Raw genomic sequence first — 27288 nt, forward strand, 5'->3', positions numbered from 1 at the left:
TTCAAGGCATTACATCAAAAACAGCCATCCAATGAAATGTAAGTAATGTGTAGTTTATCCAAGTCTCAAATCTTACATAGTCATACTGAAACACTGAACTAAGGTACCAGGATAGGTTGTACAGTCGTTGACACCCCAGCAACGCTCATTGGTGGCACCAGAAGGAATACAATAAAATAATAATATTATGGACTGGATATACAAGGTAAGGTTTGAGAAAGGTTTATGATTTAAATCTTATTTAACTGGTCTCTCCATTCTGTTCTCCCCATTTCTTTTTGTACTGCTTTCTCCCGAATCCCTCATCGTAATTCCCTCGTCTGGCAAACAGCTGTTTGAAGTGCGGAGTACAGAAAATCACTCCCTCATTCACTGACATGTTTTTTGACCTGTAATTAAAGGGAAAAAATCCTTAAAATTTCAAGCCGTTCTTCTGACATCCGAAATTAATTAGTTCTGTAATAATTAAAATGAAAATGTCAAATAATTCTGTGCATTTGCAGAAATCTGCGAAAACATAAAAACATCACAGAGAAAATATTTGTATACAAGGACACTGCTAGAGCACAAAGAGTCAGCTTACAAATACTGTAGCTGTATAAAATTAAACACAACAGTGAAATAACTAAACCTGTAATGGACCAAGAGAAAGACATACCATTACATGTAAAGAAGAAAGCAGCTTGGGAACTGAATGCAACAGCTTACCTATCTTTCACATACCTACATACATATGTATTATGATATACAAGTAAGTAAAACATATATAATTTATCTGCAGTCAGCTCAGGAACAAACTTGTCCAACATCTTGTATATCTGAGGAACACCTGAATTTTTGACGACTTTATACATATTACACCTGTGAATAGTAATTTTTTTTTCTATAAAATCTATCAAACATCAGCATTGATTCTGATTTTGTTAATCATTATTTAAGAAGAATTTTATTGAATTTCATGCTCTTGGGCATAACATTACATGCAATGAAGTTCACAACCATGCATCATTTCAAAAGTTTTCAATCATTTACAACCTAATTTTAAGATATCAATACCAGTTTAATTATTTCCTTTATAAGTAAAAAGAATTCAGCTTAAATTGTCTTTTTCATTTTTTTCCTCTTTCATTGCTTTTCCTCCTTGTTTGTTGTTTCTTTTTTTTAATTTCGTGCAAAGTCAAATGTTTAAGTGGCTACTGTAAGCTGCCATCCAACAGAAGTACACTTTTTCTAAAGAGATTTTTTGAAGCTCTATGAAATAAAATTCATTCAGCTTACATGCATAATATACATACCACAGTCTCAAACAATGTTCCCTGTGTCTTGTTGAATTGAAGTAGTTCATTCCGAATCAGATTTATATTCAAGTTTGTTTTGTTTAACAAATTAATAAAATAAAACCTAAATTCTTTTGGTTTTGATATCTGCTCACGAACAAATTAAATGAAAAGAAGCAATACCAAAACTTCAAAAAATTTTTGCTTATTTTCTTTGATCAATACATAGATAAAATCCTACATTGATTGTCAATTTACTAGATTTTTATATACAAAACTACAATAGTTTTTTATGCACATTAAATAAAACAGCATCTAGATAATGAATCAATGACAAGGAAGGCAATGGATCTTGTGAATCAGATGTGTTTCCTAGCAGTGTGAGAGAACCTGTCAATTGTGCTAAAATTGATAGTCAGGGGAGATAATACATGGGCACTTGAGAGACAGAAACATAACAGAAAATGCAAAATAACCATGCCTTAGTCAATGCAATATCTTCACTTCAAAAATAGATCACATCATAAATCCTTATATAGATTTTCCCCAAAAAATGAAAACAAATTATCTCCCTTTTTTCTTACGAACTTTTACTCACATCTCATGACACGTTTCCGAAAATATAGCAGCTTTTAAAACAAACAAAACATCGTTACAAAATTCAGTGTGGTTTTAATTAATTCATTTAAGTACACTTTTATGACCAGCTACTTGGGAAGTATGTTTCTTAATGACCATCCCCCTTAAAAATGTGGATGATAGCAGTTAGAGATTAAGATTTTGGTAAATAATAATTTTTTAAAGTGGAAAAAAGAACAAAAATGAATATGGTAATGTGTGACATGATAAGTGTGAAAGATATTTTTGCAGTTGATACTTTCAACTAAAAATCTTAAAGCAATGCCAAGTAATAAAACAAAATTCTTGAGAAGAGCAATGACCAAATTAAAGATGAGCTATCTAGAAAAACCAAAATAAGCCAAGAGCTAATACAATGACAAACCAGGAGAGAGTTGGCATAATGACCTAATTAGAAAATAAGCACAACGTGACAAAAATAGCTAGCACTATGAAAATGATCAAATTTTGAAAAAGATGAAAACAGAGCAAGTGCAATGACAAAAGTAAGGATGGAGCTAGCGAGTATAACAATCAAAGAGAGGATATAACTACACAATGATTATAATGAAAGGTGTAGTATTTACAAGGACCAGTTTAGAAAGATAGAGCCAAGATCGTTCTAGGATTTTGAACTAAACACATATGTATAACCAGGACTTAGATTAACCAAAAACTTTATAAATTCAGGAAATTGGGAATAGTATTAAAGCCAATTTTCTAAGAACATAAAAAAGTTGATTTTTCATTTTTCTTTAATGATTAATCAACCAAATAAGCATACAGAAAGTGATGTAGAGGAAAAAACCATATACCAGATCAGGTGCTGAGGACCATACATAGGGTCAGGTACTGAGGACCATACATAGGGTCAGGTACTGAGGACCATACATAGGGTCAGGTACTGAGGACCATACATAGGGTCAGGTACTGAGGACCATACACCAGATCAGGTACTGAGGACCATACATAGGGTCAGGTACTGAGGACCATACATAGGGTCAGGTACTGAGGACCATACATAGGGTCAGGTACTGAGGACCATACACCAGATCAGGTACTGAGGACCATACACCAGATCAGGTACTGAGGACCATACATAGGGTCAGGTACTGAGGACCATACATAGGGTCAGGTACTGAGAACCATACATAGGGTCAGGTACTGAGGACCATACATACGGTCAGGTACTGAGGACCACCCACCAGATCAGGTACTGAGGACCATACATATGGTCAGGTACTGAGGACCACACATAGGGTAAGGTACTGAGGACCACACATAGGGTCAGGTACTGAGGACCACACATAGGGTCAGGTACTGAGGACCATACATAGGGTCAGGTACTGAGGACCATACATAGGGTCAGGTACTGAGGACCATACATAGGGTCAGGTACTGAGGACCATACATAGGGTCAGGTACTGAGGACCATACATAGGGTCAGGTACTGAGGACCATACATAGGGTCAGGTACTGAGGACCATACACCAGATCAGGTACTGAGGACCATACATAGGGTCAGGTACTGGGGACCATACATAGGGTCAGGTACTGAGGAGCATACACCAGATCAGGTACTGAGGACCATACATAGGGTCAGGTACTGAGGACCATACATAGGGTCAGGTACTGAGAACCATACATAGGGTCAGGTACTGAGGACCATACATACGGTCAGGTACTGAGGACCACACACCAGATCAGGTACTGAGGACCATACATAGGGTCAGGTACTGAGGACCACACATAGGGTCAGGTACTGAGGACCACACATAGGGTCAGGTACTGAGGACCACACATAGGGTCAGGTACTGAGGACAATACATAGGGTCTGGTACTGAGGACCATACATAAAGCCAGGTGCTGAGAACCATATATAGGGTCAGGTACTGAGAACCATACAAAGGGTCAGGTACAGAGGACCATACATAGGGTCAGGTACTGAGGACCATACACCAGATCAGGTACTGAGGACCATACATAGGGTCAGGTACTGAGGACCATACATAGGGTCAGGTACTGAGGACCACACACAGGGTCAGGTACTGAGGACCATACATAGGGTCAGGTACTGAGGACCATACATAGGGTCAGGTACTGAGAACCATACATAGGGTCAGGTACTGAGGACCATACATACGGTCAGGTACTGAGGACCACACACCAGATCAGGTACTGAGGACCATACATAGGGTCAGGTACTGAAGACCATACATAGGGTCAGGAACTGAGGACCATACATAGGGTCAGGTACCGAGGACCATACATAGGGTCAGGTACCGAGGACCACACATAGGGTCAGGTACTGAGGACCACACATAGGGTCAGGTACTGAGGACCACACATAGGGTCAGGTACTGAGGACCACACATAGGGTCAGGTACCGAGGACCACACATAGGGTCAGGTACCGAGGACCACAAATACGATCAGGTACCGAGGACCACACATAGGGTCAGGTACTGAAGACCACACATAGTATCAGGTATTAAAGACCAAACACTGGACATTCTGGATGAATGGATGATAGGACTTTTGAAGGCAGGATGTAATAGGATGTATTTTACTGCTGAAGTGCCTATTGTTGGTCTTGTCAAAATAACCATATTTCAAAACATATTAACTTTTCTTCACTAAGTTAAAATCAGTGAAATATTTTCAATGTCGAGAGCCTTTAGTGCAAAAATGAGGAAAGCAGAAATAGATACTGCAAGCTTCATAATTATGTAAGCAACACCTGAAGGTGAGATTGTGAACAAAACTTATAAAATAAGATTTTTATTATAGAACAAAGAAGCCTAACCTCTATTTCCTATCTCGTAGTGCTTACTACTTTTATTTTAACAACAGTTATCATCTTTACTAAATTTTCATTCCAGAATACGATGATGTTCCTTTCATTCTGAATGACCGTAAATTGAACCTTTATTTTTGATGTAGTTTACTTACCTTGTACAGTTTTTTTATAACAGAGGTCAAACAGTCTTATACTCTTTTATTCTGGTAAGCAGTCTTATCGTTTCCTTATCGTAAAATAAAGTCATCTTACCTTCTTGTCCTAGTCTTACATTTTACCCTGAGTATGGCAGTCCTATTTGATTGAGCAATGCCATGTTTATCAATGACCATTACAACAAGAAGCGTGTAAGGGTATATATGTGATAACTGCAGTGTAAATAATGTACTGGAGAGATGAGTGGTAAAGTCTCATTCCTTACGTTACAACAGCTTTGCAATGGGAGCACCTAACACAAGCCCTGTGGTAAAGGCTTTTGTTGACCTCCATTTTTTCCAATGCATAGACCGTTTTTCCACATGCTGCGCACTTGTCGAGGACAGGCACAAAGCTTGGCTTCTTCTGTACAAGGGAACAAAATCACCATGATAAAAAACATCAGTCATGTAACAAAGCCAGCCATTGGTTATTGCCAATTTAGCAGCAGCCAATCAAACTTTGGCCATGCTTTGGTTCAAGTTATGTTATTAGTCATGTGACTGGTAGAATGTCCAATGAACAGTCAGATTGGAATAATCAGTTTCTTCTCTTGATGATGTTTGATTGGTTAAGGCAAATCTTTGGAGTACTTTAAAAAAAAAATTCTATTTTCATTTGATGTAAGATATGACTCTGTATATTCCTAGATTTCTGTGATAGTGTAGTTTTGTGTGTCACCTTTAATTGGGCCATTTGACATCCCCACCATCATACCCGACAGCAATCCCTGTCCCCACCATGACTTCATCCCTTCCCCCCATCCCCCCACCACATCCACATGATTTTGTGTGCCTCTCTGTACATACATGTACATATACACAACAAGTGTGAGGAAGATTAAAATCAATAAAAATCTACCATACACATATCAGGAAAAATCTTCTAACACAGTTATCAAGATGCCAATGCATTTGCAATAACAGCGATCATTTCTCAAACAAATAATACCTTAATAAATAACATCTTAACTTAATAAATAACATCTTAACTTAATAATGTCAGTAAATTTGATGTCAGCCAACAGAACATGAACATTGTTAGAAATTGTCTTATCTGTCAACATCAACAGCTTATATTTAATTTGACGATCATGTTCTTGATGGCCTCGAATTTGAAACTATTCCATAATAAGGTGGCCATTTCTAGCTGCACACAATACCTAAAATAATAAATTTTTTGTCAGAAAAATTCTAAATTATGTCTACCATGCAATACATATTTTTAACAAAGATGCCTAAATTTCATTAATTATACTATACATACTGTAAAAAATATGTTTGTAGATTCTCAAATGTATTCATTATGTAATACCTTTAATTAATAAAACTCACTATTCCACAGGTATAGTCAGTATGCGATATAAATCCCTAGTAAAACACTGTTTTATATCTACCAATCAAACACCATGCAAGAGCCTTAAAGCCTTTACTCAGTTCATGCTTTCAAAACTTTCTAAATATTTTAAAAATTTTACAGAAACTTTTCACTGCACTATTTAGTTGAACCTAGCACAATTCTTAACTAAGAGCATTATTGCACCGAGTAACATTATTTACATAAAATTATAGAGAAAATTCAAAATTTCAACAGAATATCATTCCAGTCTGATTCCAATGCCACCATTTTGACTGTTAAATTTCTAGGAAATCTTTATCTGCTGGTCTGATGCCAAGGCCTTAATTTTAACATTCAAATTACTTAGAAATCTAGGAAAGGCCTGGCTCTTAATTGATCAATGTCACTACCTACATTTAGAAAACTATAAACAACATTTGAAGTAATATTCAACATTTTAAACAATACACTTCAGATAACGATGCTTCCAATCTTTCTGTCATTGAAGTCAAATTCAATAAATACAAGTTATTAATAATTTTTGTTTACCTAGTAACTCTAACATCAGCCAATGCAAACAAAGTCACTGAAGTAGATATTTTTTATTGACAGATCTAAATCAATATCTCGATTTACTGAACTGAAATTTTTGACTTTATAAAATTAAGATGTCAAAATCAATAGAACATGAATTACCAAAGACAGTTTCACATGTATAGAATGTAGTGAAATTGATTAAAGTTGGCATCTATTTCAGTGGCTATTAACAACAAGATTCAAAATGCAATTAATTATTTCATTCAATATGCATGTTTTTCTTCAACAATTATTAATGTATGAACATTTCAATTCATTGTGTATACAATCACATTTCAGTAATAAATAAGACTTCATATACAGTAATACATAATATACACGGCAAACAAGCAGAACACAATAGGAAACACGCATGCATTCTTGTATGGAAACTAGGGCAGGCTGAAGATTAGTGGACAACAAACAGTCTTTGTTAGTTAAACATGGTTCAACGGATGCAGTACTTAATGGGAGTGTGCATCAGACTTCCAGTCAGTCACACATGCAATGTGGTACAGTCAAACAATGATAACACCAATTTATACAAATCAATGCTTTGTTTTGATAATTTCTGTCTCAATCTAGCATTTATTTATAACACATTCACATTTTTACAAACGACCTTAAAATATGCACTTTTAGGATCCTAACTTCAGAAAATAATTTTTAAGTTTATAGAGCTATATAAAAATTCATGCAATCTTTTTTTTAGTTGTTATGGAATTTATGAAATGTTTCCTGTAGACTGAGTGTCCATTGATGCGTTGAAGTAAAGCCACCTACAAGACTTATATTGACTGTAAATGTTTATCAAACATCTCATAGAACATATACATAATCTTTATTCACAGGTATGCAAACTATTCCAAGTAAAATTGATGCAAAAAAGATATGAAGTGAACATTATCAGATATGCTTCATCAAAACAGATTGAGTGATGATATTGAAGGATATAGATAATTAGGTAGCATGTATATATAGCTGTCTTACAGCCTCTTGGAGTGAATCAGTCTGCTGTGCCTGACTGTCCTGATCACGGATCAACTGATCATCTGGATCACATTTACCTTGGTAACCCTCACCAAGGTTACCCTCACCACGGTTACCATCATTATGATCTCTAAGTGTCTGAAAATAATATTTTAAACTTGACACTAGCTATAGACAAGGAAGTTAAAGTTAAAACAGCTCCAATCCACTACAGATGTTGTTCATGACAAACTAAAAGTTAATCTACATAATTTACCCTAGAAACGGTACCTACTATTCAAATAAGCAATTACATTCCACATAAAATTCAATGCATTTACTGTAAATAAATTATAAACATGCACAAATTATCCAGAGTACGTGTAAACTAAAATCTATCTTTTAATCTTTATCTTTACAATTCAATAATAATATTTAACTTTCAAAATGGAGACACATATAGTACAGAAAGATTAAAAAAAAATTTGTTTTTTTCCAAAAATTTGAAACAGAAATATAATGATGTAATAGTACTTAATACATAAATGTCAAGAGGCTTTGCTACATTTAAGCGAGATAAGTACTGATATTGGATATTATAATGAAAAGGTGTGAAATGATTAGGAAAGAAATAGGGTCACTTCCAAAATCAACATGTTACTGTTGTGATTTAATTGGATTGGAATTAAAAATTAAGAATTCACCGCAACCAAGGAGGTATTTTTAAAATTGTTACTACAAAAAATATGAAATATGTCAATTAACACTATAACCAACATTAATCCTTATATACCCATGCATAGACTGTAGTTAATTGACAAATTCATATTTTGATTGTTGGGAATTTCCTAGAAAAATCAAAATTTCACTTGACACTAAACAGTCTAATCCATAGTGGGAGCAAACACTTGTCACAGAAAATTTTGATAAAACTGGAATATTCCCTATGTGATTAAAAAAAATTAAAACCAACATTCTAAAAAACCAAGGAAAAACGAGTTGAAATTAAGACAGGTTTTTAAAGATAGAAAAGAGGTCTACAATGATAATTTTTACATAAAATTATCACCGCAACTAAGAACTTACACCAATAGCACTTTCTTCTTGCTCAAACATCTTCAAATTAAAGAAAAAGAAAACAACATTAAAAGTACAACACCACAACACAAATAATTTCAGAATTAAAGCATGCTTCTAATTTGTTTTTGCATATGTCAGCGACAAAACCTTGTGGCCCCAGCATCAGCTATAACAACCCCTTATCCTGTCCACATGCAGGAATAAAACTTTCCAACAATGATACATTTAGCTGGCAACCTGCCCCTGTAAACAACATAGCTTTCCATTCAAAAAGCAAAAACACATTTCTGAATAGTAAGTCAAATCAAGAAAATCAGATGAGTGGGCTAATCAAGATTCTAAAGACTGGAACTAATCTAATGGCTAAAGTATTTTTTTATTATTATTTATAATTTGGTCCTTCCTTTACACACTGGCTACCATTTTAAAGCAATAGAATCTGAAGCAAGTTTGAGAAATTTTCTGTTCAAGTACTACATATCAGAAGGGACTACCAAGCAATCTGACAACACCCACCATTGTTTGTCTGTATCTAATCCGTGCAGACATGTGTCCCCCCTTGGGAGACTGTTAATTCCACACTATGAAACATAAATGACATTCAGGAAATTATACCCTAAAGATTAGGCTTGGGAACACTCATTCATCTGGAAACAACCTTGAAGCATAGCTGACCCAGATGCATGGAAAGGTATTGATTATTCTATGAAGCATGTAAAATACTTGTAAACATAATTTTAGGCCACATGGAGAATATGTGCATCAATTAGAAGAGTGAGGAGACAAAAGGTCACATGAATTACAAATAAAGACAGAAGTCAACCAACCTTCTGTGTTAAGTGGATGTGAACTAAGCGTGGTTTATGTAAGATAAAGACTTTTGATGTGACAGCGATGACTGCCAAAATTCCTTTTATTCTGCTGTTTACAATGTACTGGATGGAGTAGCCAACACAGCAAAATGGAATTTTGAAAGCAGCAGGTATAAATTCTGTAAAATGAAATCTGTACTTTACACATTGGGAGACCTGGATTTCTGCTCCCCAAACTAAACCTTCAGTAGAGTAAGTTTCTACAAGGTGACAACTGTTCATCTCACTGCTCTTCAAACTGAACATAACAGAAACCTGTTCTGTAGTGTGACAACTGACCATCTGATTACTAAAACTCCCTAGCAACTGACTGACCAATCCTTGTTTAGGGTACCACATGGTGTCCAATTACTCTTATTGACCACACTGCAGCCTCATCTGCTGCAGGTTGGGGACAATGGCTTGAACAATTGGAAAGCACAGCTATGACTGGTCAAGTAGTTGCATGGCTGATCAAACCAAGTGAATTAGCTGCCAGAGTGTGGTGGTGGACTTGGCATACATCTACAGGTACTGCTGTAGACCTATTTACAGCATACAGGAAAAACTCCTATTCATTCAATATTCATTTGAGTAATGAACCTGGCTCAGGTCTATGAGCCTGATAGGTAATGAGGTAGAGAAGTTATCAGCTGATGTCAGAAACAAGGATTGGAGGTCTATATATGAGGACAATGACAAGTACACATTATGATAATGTAATATGCCTTGTTGTCTGTGGGATTAGCTATCTAGGCTGATGCACTAGAAAACTGTCATCAAATTAATAGAAGAGAGACGTTAGCTAATACCATTTACACCAATTAAGGTCAATTTACTAGTGTTATGTTCTATAAATAACATATTTCTGGAAAGCCTTATGACAGTATACAGCTCAAGTAATGGGATCCAGGCTTCAGTACAATAAAACTTTACTACAATTCAGAATTCCAGACTCTTGTCTCTGGTACATTAAAATCCATACTTGGAATCAATTCACTCAACTGGATCAACTCTGTTTGTGTCTAGGGTACTATGTCTCATACACGATGGTATCATGGAGGTTGTCATAGCAACTGGTGGTATTAAACGTGGTGACTTGTCTAAACCTTGAGTTAGGGTGTCAGTATCTAGAATTAAGTCTGATATTAAACCCAGTCAGTCTGGTCAGGGTGTCAGTATCTAGAATTAAGTCTGATGTTCAACCCAGTCAGTCTGGTCAGGGTGTCAGTATCTAGAATTAAGTCTGATGTTCAACCCAGTCAGTCTGGTCAGGGTGTCAGTATCTAGAATTAAGTCTGATGTTCAACCCAGTCAGTCTGGCCAGGGTGTCAGTATCTAGAATTAAGTCTGATATTAAACCCAGTCAGTCTGGTCAGGGTGTCAGTATCTAGAATTATGATATCATTACAGACTTCTGTATATCTAGTCAGAATGATATGGCCAATGAATCTATCATTTAGCAAATTTTGTAAATCAGTTTTAAATCCTGTACCTTTTGATTACATTTAATTACTACTATCAGTCATAGCATACTGTACTACCATGAGTTTATAGAGGAGAGATATGTTTGAATACATCCTTTACTGTACATAGCGTCTGGAATGACTCAACTAATGGACCAATCCTTAGAGATATTAGAACTAGTATAACCACACGCACATCAGTAAAATATATCCTAATTCCTGCAAATGAACAAAGATATGATAACTGAACTTTAAAGTACATGAAGGATGGATTAAATCTAAGCCTGTAGGTAAACACTGAAAAGTCAACAGCTTGACACAATAACCAACTGTTACACACTAGTAATAAGTTTTAAAACTAGGACTGACCGCTTGACCATAAGATGACAAGTAAACCCTTATAAACGACCTTCCCCATAGCAGAGATTAAGAAACCCTACTGACACGGTCTTATTAATTCTAACTTAGGATTATTATACAAGACTGCCCAAAGATATTCTTTCATCTAGGTTTCTGTTTTGCTTGCTGTTTGTGGGTACAAGCACTTGTTGATCAATGTACAGCTATATACAAGCTATATACACAGGAAAGGCCTCTGTGGTCAGGGGTGTATTGGAGGAAATATGAAACTTTGGATAAGGCCTCTGTGGTCAGGGGTGTTTTAAAGGAGATATGAAACTTTGGAGAAGGCCTCTGTGGTCAGGGGTGTATTGAAGGATATATGGACTTTAGAGAAGGTCTCTGTGGTCAGGGGTGTTTTAGAGGAGATATGAAACAGGGGTGTGTTGGAGAAGGCCTCTGTGGTCAGGGGATATATGTAGAGAATTGAGAGGATATATGAGAACTTTAGAGGAGAGAAGGCCTCTGTGGTCAGGGGTGTATTGAAGGATATATGGACTTTAGAGAAGGTCTCTGTGGTCAGGGGTGTTTTAGAGGAGATATGAAACTTTGGAGAAGGCCTCTGTGGTCAGGGGTGTGTTAGAGGATATATGAAGCTTTGGAGAAGGCCTCTGTGGTCAGGGGTGTATTGAAGGATATATGGACTTTAGAGAAGGTCTCTGTGGTCAGGGGTGTTTTAGAGGAGATATGAAACTTTGGAGAAGGCCTCTGTGGTCAGGGGTGTGCTAGAGGATTTATGGACTTTAGAGAAGGCCTCTGTGGTCAGGGTGTATTGGAGGAAATATAAAACTTTGGAGAAGGCCTCTGTGGTCAGGGGTGTTTTAGAGGAGATATGAAACTTTGGAGAAGGCCTCTGTGGTCAGGGCTGTATTGAAGAATATATGGACTTTACAGAAGGCCTCTGTAATCAGGGCTGTATTGGAGGAGATATAGAACCTTCTCACAGGAGATAGGGTTTGATGTATGGGGTGTGGCAGGGAATGGGTCATCTAACCCTTTGCTAAGTAGTAATGACCTTAATTTAGTGACTTTTCATGAATTAATAACCACACAATCATGTGACTTTACCTCCTCCAGGGAATCTATAACTTTTTTCTAGACTATCTCTTGATCGTGATCTACCTTCACCTGACTAACTCGTCATTTAAAGCATTACTCATCAGTCTCATTTTAATGATTTTGTCCAGTTTAGCTTTTGCCTAACTTAAATCCTTACGGCCATATGTACATCAAACACATCTGGTCAAAGAATGTTATATCATATGACTTGATGAAAGAGAAGGATAAATTGTTCACTAATCTGTAACAGTTAAAAAAGCCACCTATCATATCAGAACATGTTTTTAGTGCAAATGATATCAAGGAGAATCTTATGCTTACTGTCTCCAATAAAGTAACTCCTGCATCAGTCATTGGAATCTAAACAGAAACGTCTCGACCAGTCTTATAGATTTGGAATTGTGTTACATGGAGCAATGACTAGCAATCTCAAAAGACACGTAAGTCTCCACCTGCCTTACAGATCAATAAGTAAAGAAAATCTTAAGGAATCTTGGTGGTCAGCAAGCCTTTCAGACCTCAGCCATGACAGTCACACAGACTTCATGACCAATGAGTTGTACAGATCTCAGAGTGAGTCACCTCAGGAAGTTCTCAAGCTTTGAGTGAGCCGTGGGTCCTCAGTAAGTTGAAAGACCTCAGTGAGTCATAAAATCTTCCATGGGTCAAGAAGACCTCACTATCTGGTTAGAGGTCGATAAACATAACCAAGTCATGAAAATCTGAACGAGTCAAGATGACTTATGATTGAGTCAAGAAGTTGGATTTGAGTCATTAAGACCTCTGTGAGTCAATAGACATCAGCAAATTGTATAGACCTGCCACTCCTTGTATCACAACAAAGGCATGTGCCCTATAGCTGAAGCCATTATTGTATTTGTGAACTAAGGCTAATCAAGATTGTTACTACTCACTAATTATCTAACTAATGAGACCTATTTTACTGTAACACATTCCTTGGCCTTATCTCCAGAATATATTGCATTTAATTTACCAGGCAACTTGAGCAGGAGAATTCTTACACCTTACATACAGCATTTGGGGACATATCCTAAAGGGCATCAAATTTGTTAGTTGGATTTTTGGTGTGCTTAACAAACACATATAGGTATAAAGAATGTTTAGTGTACATTATATCTATGACTAATAGGTTACAAGACTGAAATTGACATAAAGGAATAATCAACACAGTTGCTCAAAATTATCTTTAGAAATTAAGTCTGAGCTTTTAAAGAAAATTCTGTAACTCTAAATATCGGTACACCTTGATAATGATATTATATTGGAATCCTCCAGATGATTCTAGTAGATATGATTTTCTATATAAGGACAGAAAATACCCATAGGTAAAACCAACCATCCAATTAACATCAGTAAGAATCAAGTAAACCAATTTTCATATCCTTATACATGATAGCCCATTTCATTAACCTCAAACCAATTTCGTTTCAAATTGATCAAACATTGCCAAAAATCTGCCCCAATGTGCCTCCAGAATCTCTTAATAAAAGGATTTTGAATTACTTCTTTAATTTAATACAAGTAGACAAAACAACTAGGAACATAATAGTCTTCTTTAATGGAACTGCAATAAATGTGTTGTGTATGGATATATAAATAAACTGAGAGCTTAAACAACAACCCCTGTTCCAAATAAAACCTATTGATAATGTCTCCATGGAGATTGGATACTAGTGTTACCATAGCGATCAAGATACCAATAGAAGCCACAGACCGGCTATATTGGAAGGATTCAGCACATGTAAACCTGTTTCCGACTTGATAGACTTTAGATCAAGATAATGTTTGTCAGTAAACAAATGGGGAGTTGTTGACTAGGACCAGTGTGAGCTACCACCACAATAAATACAGCTGAATTATTATCTAGTATCTATTTTGTTGAAAACATGAGGCTAAAATCTTGTTTTTGAAGTACTGGACGGAAACAACATGACATTGTAAGACTTGTTGACTCCCCATGTATGGCCTGTGTTGCATCATTTATCTTAGAAATATTGGGATAGCATTGAGAAACTTTAAACTGAACAATAGCGCAAAAAGCTCTTCATACAGATAAAAGTTTTGAGTAACTAGGGTATTCTGTGTCTTTTTTCTATACATTTTTGTACTTGAGAAAATATCAATGTTGCTAAGACAAAGCTAAAACTGCAGTGTGAAATATATTTCTTATCAGGAAATCGGCATCTTAAGGGAAACTGAAGCTGGCTTATTTTTCTAGGTACATATATAAATACCAAAGTCCAAAGTGTATAGGGTAACTGCTGTGGTATTTAACAAGTTAGGTAATACGGTTAAGGTTATCAGATTCATTTAGACTTGATTAACTTGGAAAAAAACCAACTAAAAATATATGAAATTTTACAACATTGAGTATTAGAAGTCATGAATACCTTCAGAGATCACGGAGATCCACAAATATTTGTCTGTTGAGATAGGACACACCTCCATGCACTAAAACACACATGCTGACAGATACCACTGGCCTGTATCAGCTGCCATGCACCAGATAAGCTTCTCCCCCTCCACTACCCCTCCCCCTTCACTGCAATATCCCCCTCCCAGAGCCCAATTAATTGAATTCCCACCTCACCTACCTAGCTTATTCAGTATCACAACCTTCCCCTCCTCTATATTTAGTGCTCTTCATTTACATTTCCCCCCTACTCACCCCTAGGCCCCCACCCCCTGAAAATTCCCCAATCCCCCCCTACTCACCCCTAGGCCCCCACCCCCACCCCCTGAAAATTCCCCAATCTCCCACTACTCACCCCTAGGCCCCCACCCCCACCCCCTGAAAATTCCCCAATCCCTCCCCTACCACTGTCCTTTTATAGGTATTATCTTACTAGATTCGCCTTCTACAAATTCCACAAGATTAAACTCAAAAAGTCCTTAGTATTTCTGCTTTTTGCTTTTTCTAAATACATTGATATATTTACTTCTTCAAAGGTCACTTGTGACTCACTGAGGGTTTGTTACTAAGATAACTGCTGGGAACTCTACAACAGTTTCAGCAAAAATATGAATTCATTTTAACATACCAGTGATCTTATCTTGTAGTCAATGTTGAAGATAACACTTTACTGTATATCAACTGTTCTACAGAACCCGCCTTTCTTCATTTTCGGGATTTTAGTTTATCTTATATTTAGAGTCATCTGTTTACCACAAAAAGGAGTTAAATCCAACGTTAATGTGATGACTAAGTTGATGACTACGGAGTTGATTTGTTTTGTATGAAAGATGATGGAGTGGGTTGGCTGATTATGGTTTCTCTTGTTTACGTGACATCTATTGTTAGGTGGTTGTGAAGGTTGATAGATCAATCACATCATTTGTTCCAATAGCAAGGGCAGATAACTCTAAAGTAACGTGTGTTGTGTATTGTTCTATGGTTGATTGAGACTTGGCAAGCCATTTTGGACCAAACAGAAATAATATGACTTCAGGGCAACTTCACAGAAATAGTGTAAAAAAAAAAGTATATTAAAGAAAACTTAAAGCTTTTCAAAATCAAGATATTCAAAGATCATGACCATCTATGCACTTGAAAGCAGGAGAATGCAACTGATACTCTAGCTGTATTCAAATCTCCAGTGGAACTGAAGAAGAATCAATCTGGTGTAAGGTAACAGATCCTTAATGGATTCACACTATATCTTCTAACATGGGCTATACACTGTTCCTGTTTTCTTTTTCAATCAACCAAGCTTTTTTCCATATTTCTGCATTGCCAAACGCCTGAACAACATTTGCTACATCATAAATACTTCACTGAACCGGATTGGTTTTCATAATTAAAGATGTAGCAACAAAAAGATAAATCTGCAAGGCTTTATCAATATCAAGAAACTAAAAAAAAAAGATAAATATACCAATCTTTATCAATATCAACAAACCCAAATAAAAGATAAATCTTCAAGTCTTTATTAATATCTAGAAAGAATTCCAACCAACTCGACTGCATTTTTCCTTCTGTAAGAAGAAAATCTCACCCTCAGGAATGTTAGTTGCCATGGAAATACTCGGCTGCCATTAGCATATGAACAGGTTTGAATTTTCCTCTTTGTGTACATATGGTTTGATGATGTATATTTATTCTTTCATATTTCTGACTTTGGCATCAGATCAAGAAATTCATATGAAGCATCCTACTTTTTGAACAATATTATTATAGGCATCATTATCTAAGCCAATAAAATAAAGCAATTATTTAAAACTAAACACTTCAGAAAATGTAACACTTTGTGAGAATCTGAATCGGAATCACACACAGAAGCTATACTGTATTACAATACATGAAGTAGTAATAACATATTTCAACTTGGTAGCATAAATATGTTCAAACTCATCAAAGGAATGAAAACCTGTCACAAATATCAGACTAGCTACAAGGACTAGTCCCACTTAGTAACAGGAGACTTATCCTTGTCACTAATATTGAGGACTAGGTTCACTTAGTAACAGGAGACTTATCCCTGTCACAAATATTGAGGACTAGACTCAGTAACAGGAGGCTTATCCTTGTCACGAATATTGAGGACTAGACTCACTTAGTAACAGGAGACTTATCCCTGTCACAAATATTGAGGACTAGACTCACTTAGTAACAGGAGGCTTATCCTTGTCACAAATATTGAGACTAGTCCCACTTAGTAACAGGAGACTTATCCGTGTCACGAATATTGAGGACTTGGTTCACTTAGTAAATGGGACTCAACCATGTCTCAAGCATCAAGACCTGACTATATATATAAGGAGTGTAAAGGATGGACTTTCAGATCACCAAAAACATAACCCAATATTTAATAATCTCAAACCATATGGATACCTATTAGAGCTGCTGGTGCGAGGCAGAACGTAGAGAGAAGGCGCCTTGTTAGCAAGTATTTAGTATTGTGACAAACATTTTTCAAACTGTAGTGTGATGTATCATGGGTTTTCCTCGTATTTCTACCTGTCTGGTAGTACAGCAAAACAATTGATTTTTGACTGTGTGACTTACATGTTGAATTGTTTATGTTGGTTATCAGTCGAGGTAACAAGTGGGGCCATTAGGAGACTGTTTACTATAAATTAGTCAGATAGCATGAGGCTTCTCCAGGCAGTGGTACTACATCATGGAACCATGTTGTAGGCAGTGATACTACATCATGGAACAATCTTCTAGGCAGTGGTACTACATCATGGAACAATGTTCTAGGCAGTGTACTACATCATGGAACAATGTTGTAGGCAGTGATACTACATCATGGAACAATGTTGTAGGCAGTGATACTACATCATGGAACAATGTTGTAGGCAGTGGTGCTATATCATGGAACAATGTTCCAGGCATTGGTACTACATCATGGAACAATGTTCCAGGCAGTGGTACTACATCATGGAACAATATTGTAGGCAGTGATACTATAGACAGGCAGTCAGGTCCTACACAGTGGAGCTAACTTTGTATTTCTGGACCAATCATTAAGTAGCATACCTTGTATTAAAAATTGATGTATTTGTTAACATCACAAGAGTTAAATTAAGTTGTTGTGGTCAAATGAATACGTTATGGTATAGTTTGGTAACATAAGAGGATAACATGGTGCCTGGAATGAAAAGGTCACCACATATGACAAGAAGAAGCTGTGCAGGTCTTGATATATGTGTAGGGATTGCATGTTGTATGACAGCACTGTCAACCCAGTAACAGGTGGCTGGATCAGATTGCTGGGCTAATCAATATAACAAAAGCTCATGCACAGGTCTCATTCTGTGTCATAATAGTTTCAGTAAGGAAATATCCAGCACACAGCTACAGATAATATCTAATAGTTTGGCTCAAATTCTGTTCTAAAACACATGTAAAACTACATTCCACTGGAAGGCTATTGTCCACTGGACAGCCATGGTCTACATGTAGAACTATATTCCACTAGACAGTCATGGTCTACATGTAGAACTATATTCCACTAGACAGTCATGGTCTACATGTAGAGCTATATTCCACTAGACAGCCAGGGTCTACATGTAGAACTATATTCCACTAGACAGTCATGGTCTACATGTAGAACTATATTCCACTAGACAGCCAGGGTCTACATGTAGAACTATATTCCACTAGACAGCCATGGTCTACATGTAGAACTATATTCCACTAGACAGCCATGGTCTACATGTAGAACTATATTCCACTAGACAGCCAGGGTCTACATGTAGAACTATATTCCACTACACAGTCATGATCAGGGTAGAATTATATTCCACTACACAGTCATGGTCTACATGTAGAACTATATTCCACTACACAGTCATGATCAGGGTAGAATTATATTCCGCTAGACAGCCAGGGTCTACATGTAGAGCTGTATTCCACTAGACAGTCATGGTCTACATGTAGAACTATATTCCACTAGACAGTCAGGGTCTACATGTAGAACTATATTCCACTAGACAGCCATGGTTTACATGTAGAACTATATTCCACTAGACAGCCAGGGTCTACATGTAGAATTATATTCCACTAGACAGCCAGGGTCTACATGTAGAGCTTTATTCCACTAGACAGCCAGGGTCTACATGTAGAACTATATTCCACTAGACAGCCAGGGTCTACATGTAGAGCTATATTCCACTAGAGAGCCATGGTCTACATGTAGAACTATATTCCACTAGACAGTCATGGTCTACCTGTAGAACTATATTCCACTAGACAGCCAGTGTCTAAATGTAGAACTATATTCCACTAGACAGTCATGGTCTACATGAAGAACTATATTCCACTAGACAGTCATGGTCTACATGAAGAACTATATTCCACTAGACAGCCAGTGTCTAAAGTAGAGCTATATTCCACTTCATTTATTATTAGTACAAAGCCTTCATCTAATATATGTTGGTCCAGATAACAGAAGTAAGGACAGCTGTTTTTTATCAAATAGCCAGAACCAAAAACATCATCAAAATTGTTCTATAAATAGTAACAATGAAATCCTTAGAACCTGTTTTTATTGTTAATTGTTGTAAAGAAGTTTTAGATTTAGTTACCATGGCTGTCTCCTACTGTTTCTTACATCCTGTTGGTTATCAAAGAACAAGTTTTACAGAGTGGGAAACTTATGTTATTTTTCAAACAACATATGTAGGGTTGAACTGCTGTAATCCAGTGTGGTAGGCAACATCCCTAGAGAGTAATGTAAAGATTGTTGATTGTTTAGTATTATGGGATATGTAGAGCCCAAAGACCATATTTTCTCCCCTATAGCACATTTTCCATATTCATTCAAAATGGTTACTGTTTTATATTAATCATTACCATGGAAACATGTTGGCCAGACAATCCCTGTAATAAATAACACATGCAAACTGCCAAGATGCCACATATATTTCACAATCGACTAAAATCTCACCTGATTACGTGTCTATATTAGTGTTAAGTGTGGTTAAATTGGATCAAGCATAACAAAAATTGAAACTTTACCACAGTCTATCCATACAATTTTATACAAATATATCACACATACCATCTACCAGATACACCTAGCACTAGTATTGTAACATTGTGAAAATATTTTACATCATGATTCATTTATCATTTTACTCTCAAATTTACTGTGCACTTTAAGCATGAATTTGCCGATATCTTTAGGATAGCGTAAATCTCCCAAAAAGGGTTCATTTGATTAACACTACCTTAACATCCATCTTTTAATATGAAAAGGAAGTAAACATAACTATGCTATTTTACCTACTTAAAATATATATGTTATACGACCCCACTGCACCAAGTTCCTTGTTGAATGGGTAACATATTTGTGTTAAAAGAAGTGTTAAAAGCTTGAACGTAGTCATCCTTCCCCCATACCAGACTTGTGCAATGTTCTCAAACTGTTTGGTTCTCACGGTTAAGTAGTGGTAGTAATGATGTTACCACACCAAAATGTAGCCATTCCATCAACAGACCTTCCCTTACTGTCTCCACCACTGGTGAGACTGAAACTATAGATATAAAACTTGTACTCGTTCAACCAATAATTTCTTTAACTCTACTCTAGACTATGTAATGCCTCACAACATCAGTGAACTTTATCATCTCTGGAGCAATAACTAGGAGCTATTTGTACCAAAACACTGTGGTGAACTTGTTGTTTTTCTTTGTTGCTTTGAACATCTTGGTGTATAATAGGTTCATAACCTTTTCTTTTTCTATTATGAATGGAAGTTTGTAACATGTTTGTAAACAAAAAAGATTCTCTTACTCCTTCTAAATCCAAAGGTTAAATGGTAGGTGTGAATATGTCAAAAGAAAACAATGGTGGATTGTACTGTTATCAGATATCGATATTTAGTGTGTGGCGGTTGAACTTCAATTCTCAAATTAATTTTTATATTGGCTTAATTGAATATGTATACATGTCATCGGTTGAAATGTTTATCCCGAGTTGACTGAAAACTTGAGAGTCTGTTTGATCTTTGACATACATCACTTGATGGCCTAAGGCAATGGTATAAGACTAGTTTCCATCCTATAACTTCATTATGACATTAATAATGAGTAAAGCCTTTAAATAAACCATAACACACCTTTCCTTGCCAAACAGTACAGCAAAATTTATCTTAACATTTCTTGGTAAAATAACATATATAAAACCGCAACTTCAAGGCGTGCAAGTCCTGACAGTCTACGGCGTGCAAGTCCTGACAGTCTACGGCATGCAAGTCCTGACCGTCTAAAGATGACTGTATATAAATCAAGTTCCACATGAAGTTCTTGATCTTAATCAGAAAACGCTGTTTATGCCCTGGTGATTCGGATTTGTGTACAGTATAATCAGCTAACATGGAATTGCACAATAACATTTTTTCACAATATACACATGGGTATCTTGATTACCTGATATCTAGGTTCTTCCCAAAAGGCCCAAGTGGGGCCAATGACCTTTCTTATTTTGAGTAAGAGAAATAAAATGGACAAAATTTCCCTGCGAGTTTTAAGTGTGTATATTGATAACCTATCCTTATCTTCCTGCTTCTTCACCATTCAGCTACTTAGACCTAGATGTAACCCACGACCTCCACACACAACCCCTACGACCACTTTACACATTATGTCCCAGTCTCTACTTCTTGAATTTGTCACATCCTGTTATCAGCCTAGCCCCTCAACGTTTGTAATACTGGGTTCTATTGAGTTATATGTACAATTTCCTGTAAAACTCCTCCCAGTCAGAATCATATTCTTGTAACCAGTCTTGTAATGAATTTCCTGACAAACATCTCCAGTGTTATGTATCAACTGACATGTTACTTTATCCCTCTCCCCATTAGTATAACCTCCTATCTTTCGCTCTCTACTCACAATATATTTTCTCCCAATGTTCAGTTTCTTTTCTCTACATCAAATACATCAAATAATTAATTATTAATTTAATGCCCATTTTTCAGTTTTCACTGATCCAATACTCCCTATAATGCTTTTATATCAATCCTTTTTTAGATACAGTAATCTTCCTGCACTCTTCTACATATCTGACCTTTCACAGTTCCACCTGTCCCCTAGACTTCCCTAACATACTTCAAACCTTAAAATAACCCCATTCCCCCGATTCACTCAAACCATCTCCAATTTTGCATCAAGAAGTACCACAAGATCTGTTGTAACATTGGACACATTAGCCAACTTGTGACAGATACTACATTCAATATAGATGACTAGGTTGACAATGGGTTGTCACAGGTATAAACACTATAATTAGGTCGAGTCATATCGCCCACATCTTCCCGGGATTTACATGTATACTCATACTGTAACACAAACCTGTACACAATGGTTCTACACGGACAATCAACACTAATACCCGGCGTTTTACAAGGGAAATTAACTTAGCATGTGTCATATACACAGACACCAAACAAGTAAATACATAGCTCCCACTACAATGTAAACCTTTATTAGAGATGACAGAGTTTTACACTCATTACTAATCATAGGTCTTGGACAGCCCTTCTCTCACATCCATCCAGACTCAACATATATGATTCCCCCACCCCTCCTTCCCTACCCCCAACAATAAGTACATTTGATGACTGATGTGCCATGGATGGCATATATGGCAGTTTACCCATAAGATTAATCATCCCTTGATTTAGTGTGACTGTAAGTGCACATATGCTACACACTAGTGTATATCTGTAAGCTAGTTATACACACCAGAACGCTTAGATTGAAATTTAATACAGAGTCATACACATGTACATTTATTTTTTTATCAAATTTTACAGAAACGAATTTAACAACTGATATTTTCCAACTGACTGATCATGACATTTTACAAAACACTGAAAAGTACAAAATCAACGATAGAGACCACACGAGTATTACTCACAGGAAAACATCAGTATACACGCTGTGGCCAGCAGGGGCATAAGACAATCCCATACAGGATTTGCTAAACATCAATATTGTTGTATTATAACTCAAAATCTATCTAATTAAGTCCATTTTAACTTTTTAAAACTTAACACATATGAAGGACAGGTGTTACATTCCAGACACACCCTAACATTTAAATCTTCACTTAGCTATGTCCTAGTCAGAACGCTATTGTAAATCAGAACAAATGGAGTTAAATTATCCATAAGGTCGTGTCTAATGGAAAATCCTGGTATTGCCGTTTAAGAGGCCATTGTTAAATATCAGAGGTTTTTCCAGAGTGGTTTAAATTTCAAACCTTAAAAGAATTATATGCTGTATGTACATGTATGCTAAATAGACAATATTGATGTTAAGCAAGCCCGTTACACACAACATATCACAGCAGTATTACATACTTTGTAGAGATAATAGCCATTTGTAACTGGCATTGTATATCTTATTTTAAGCTTTCAAGTACATGGGTAAACAAACAGTGGTGGCCTACATCATAATGTTATAGAGATATTGCTGCTGATTCAGGTTTAGAAAACTTCACACTGAAATTCAGCTGCTTGTTCCTATAATAGTAAGATAATGGTAACACACTAACCTTTGCCATTTGCATCACGTCCGACCCAGAGTCACCCATTTTGGCTGTGGTGTATTGTAATAACACAGGTCTCCAAAAGTAAGGTAAAATGGGTTCTAAATTGAAATGTTGGAATGATAGTGAGTGTTAGTAAAACTCACAGAGCACTTCTCCCTTCCTATCCCAACCTATCCCAACCATACACTAAAGCAGAGCCAGTCACAATCTGCCTTATACAGCTGTACAGTGAGAGGCCCAATTGGGGAATTTATTTGGTCCATTAACCAACCAGGTCTGCTGTTTCATTGAGAACAGCATTTCCTTTGTCGTGTGACTTCCACATGCTCAATAGAATATACGACCCAGGACCAAGTTCTAACAAAGTTCAATTAGATATTCAGACCGTACTAATTGGTCCCTATAAGCTAAATCTTAAACAGACAGGCCAACAAGTATTTTTTTCATTATCACTAAAACTTGAGGAATTGGTTCCCAAATGAGTACCTCTGAAAAAAAATCATTGCTGTTACACATATGTGTTTCAATGCAATTTTACTCTTGGTGTATCTCAGCATAAGATAAAAGGAGTGTACAGTTTGCACATGCTGCAAAGACTGTTTCATGAAATCAGGTAGCAAAGCTATATAACCTGAATTAAATTTCATTAATTCCTAGAACACTGTACATTTTTTTAAAATATTAACTGCTGGTAAATATCATACATAAAAATATTATGTTTTAGTGTCAGTGGATCCTTGGTGATTGACACTTCTTCCTTGTATATGATCATTGTATCTTAAATCATTCATTACATCCTGATAATAACAGATAAATCTTCATCCTTATTGCTTAATATATTCATTTCATATTTAAACTGTTTGTCCCCACATGATATTGTTGGTATCATCTCCCCTTAACTGAGCCCACATGCTTAATGGGAATGACAACATGTTAAAACATATCACTTAATTAAACATTTTTCCCCTTGAGAAGTCTAACCCTCCCATCCCTAAGTAGATCTGCCCTCTAAACCCACTTTTGTGGCAATAGACTGGAGCTGCTTGTTCCCTATCCGAAAACAGCTGGCTTCTCCATGCATCTACATATGAAACCCCCAACCATCGCAACCTGTATGGGCTGAAGCCCTCCTTGTGTTGTTTTAGTTTTCCTTGTCCTATGTTCTGTGCTCCTATACGAGTCTAATCTATGTCCTTATGGTTAGTCTTCTATTATTGCCCTGTTTGGTCCTGTTCTAAATCCATCCTTATTTACCCCCATTGCTTTTATTTATCTCTGTGTTTGTCTGTACAAGGAATGTCTGTGTAAATTTTTATCCCCCTTGTCCCATCATGGCTAAGTTTCATTCCTTTGCCTTTCCTGCATGGGTTTGGTCTATATCCTATTTGCCCCTTTACAGGACCCTCTGGTGGTGAACCCTAGGACCAGTGCCCCCTGGTTTTACACTGAACATAAATATACACAGGAAGGACTGAAGGTACCAATCATCAATACAGTTCAAGCATCAGAAACCATAAAATTATAATGTACACAAGGTTTCCTTTAAGTCTGGTTAGTATAGGATATTAACAAGAAAACCATTGATGACTTAACAAGTACAAACCACAACTGTATACAGGGGTGTGTCCAGACTAACAAGTCTCAGACTTATTACAGTATCTGTATACAGGGGTGTGTCGGTTGTTTTTTTTTTAACTTCAAATAGTTCTGAGACATTAATGTCTTAATCACTAAAATGATTTTTTAAATTAACTTATTTTAATGAGAAAATAAATGAAATGTTTAAGAAAGCAATGTAAACTTCATCCGAAAAAGAAAGATAACAACTCTCTCCCACTTGTATAGAATGGAACAGACCACTGCCTATTAACCTATCTCAATTACCCCCAACAAATGTGCTAATGCAAAACCATGCACCCATCTTATCACTAGCTTAAGGCTTCATGCTACAAATATGCAGGTTTCTTAAACCACACTTAATTTTGTAAAGGTATCAAATACTTTCTTAACCACAATGCTGTTTTAAATATTGCATTGTTCCTTAGATAAATTTCAATGAATTATGAAACAAGTCTCCAGACTTTTACAGTATCTGTATACAGGGGTGTGTCCAGACTAACAAGTCTCAGACTTATTACAGTATCTGTATACAGGGGTGTGTCCAGACTAACAAGTCTCAGACTTATTACAGTATCTGTATACAGGGGTATGTCCAGACTAACAAGTCTCAGACTTATTACAGTATCTGTATACAGGGGTGTGTCCAGACTAACAAGTCTCAGACTTATTACAGTATCTGTATACAGGGGTGTGTCCAGACTAACAAGTCTCAGACTTATTACAGTATCTGTATACAGGGGTGTGTCCAGACTAACAAGTCTCAGACTTATTACAGTATCTGTATACAGGGGTGTGTCCAGACTAACAAGTCTCAAACTTATTACAGTATCTGTATACAAGGGTGTGTCCAGACTAACAAGTCTCAGACTTATTACAGTATCTGTATACAAGGGTGTGTCCAGACTAACAAGTCTTAAACTTATTACAGTATCTGTATACAGGGGTGTGTCCAGACTAACAAGTCTCAGACTTATTACAGTATCTGTATACAGGGGTGTGTCCAGACTAACAAGTCTCAGACTTATTACAGTATCTGTATACAGGGGTGTGTCCAGACTAACAAGTCTCAGACTTATTACAGTATCTCAATGATTTTTTTAAGAATGAACACTAGTATTCAAAGCTAGGGATTCCAGGCTTATGAACGATCTAGTGTATATATCTAAGTGTGAACAAGGGTGTGTTGAAATAACCTGATACTGAGCTATGTGCATACAACAACCTCCACTCCTTAAAATATGACTAATGAATAGCTTTTGAAACTTAACTATCAAATGTTAAAAAGTAAGCATTTTAATACCTGCCTCTGATCAAAAGCAAGCATTTTTAATGATTGAAATTGTTGAAACAAGTAGCCTTAATATAAAGTACATCGATTTAACCTTCCCTCAGTCATCACATGTGGTTGGTTATGCCTCTATAATGTGTGTATCCGACAGTGTTCAAATGATTTGTCAGCTTTACCTCTACGTAATGAAAGTGTGTCTGTAATAGAACTAAGATATCAATACTTGTTGAGATGTTGTGCTGAGGCGTATTTATATGTATACATAAACACAGACTCTGGCATTCTGTATACAGAAATATCAAAAATAGAAAAAATGCCAACCAATTATGAGGTGTAATCCTCTGCCATTTTACTATACAGACCAGGTCACTATTGAAAGCTCCTCCATCATCAGATGTAGTTTGTATTACTGGTTATTTTTACATAACAGTAATTTTTCATTTCCAACAGGTGGGGTACATTCCTTTAGTGAATATATGAACATCAAAAAATGAAAGGAAAATCCTCCTTCCCATGAAGATTGAAACAACTGAGCTTCGTTGTTAATGTTACATCATCATAAAGTATCTTGCCTTTGGCAACAAAGTCTTGCAAAGTTTGCAGAAAAACTATGATATAGCAGTCAGTAAAACCATTTCCATAATTTGTCCTTTAACCTCCTTAGAAACACACAAAAAAAAATTGAAAAGTGTGGAGTATATAAACACTTAAGTGACCTAGACCTCA

The 27288-nt window shown here is 36.4% G+C and overlaps 1 protein-coding gene across 1 annotated transcript in view; it reads right to left on the reverse strand.

Moving 5' to 3' along the window:
- Nucleotides 1–282: 282 nt before the first annotated feature.
- The window catches only part of LOC132548349 (probable serine/threonine-protein kinase kinX), a 103295-nt gene continuing 76289 nt past the window's right edge, over nucleotides 283–27288 (reverse strand). The window contains exon 8 of the mRNA XM_060212205.1: nucleotides 283–389. Coding sequence (XP_060068188.1) covers nucleotides 366–389 — 24 coding nt within the window. The 3' untranslated portion in view covers nucleotides 283–365. The remainder of the gene's footprint in view (nucleotides 390–27288) is intronic.

This window comes from Ylistrum balloti, unplaced genomic scaffold, assembly GCF_031769215.1.
Source record: "Ylistrum balloti isolate Yb309-2 unplaced genomic scaffold, AGI_CSIRO_Ybal_v1 Utg370010, whole genome shotgun sequence".
NCBI classification, from domain to species: Eukaryota; Metazoa; Mollusca; class Bivalvia; order Pectinida; family Pectinidae; genus Ylistrum; species Ylistrum balloti.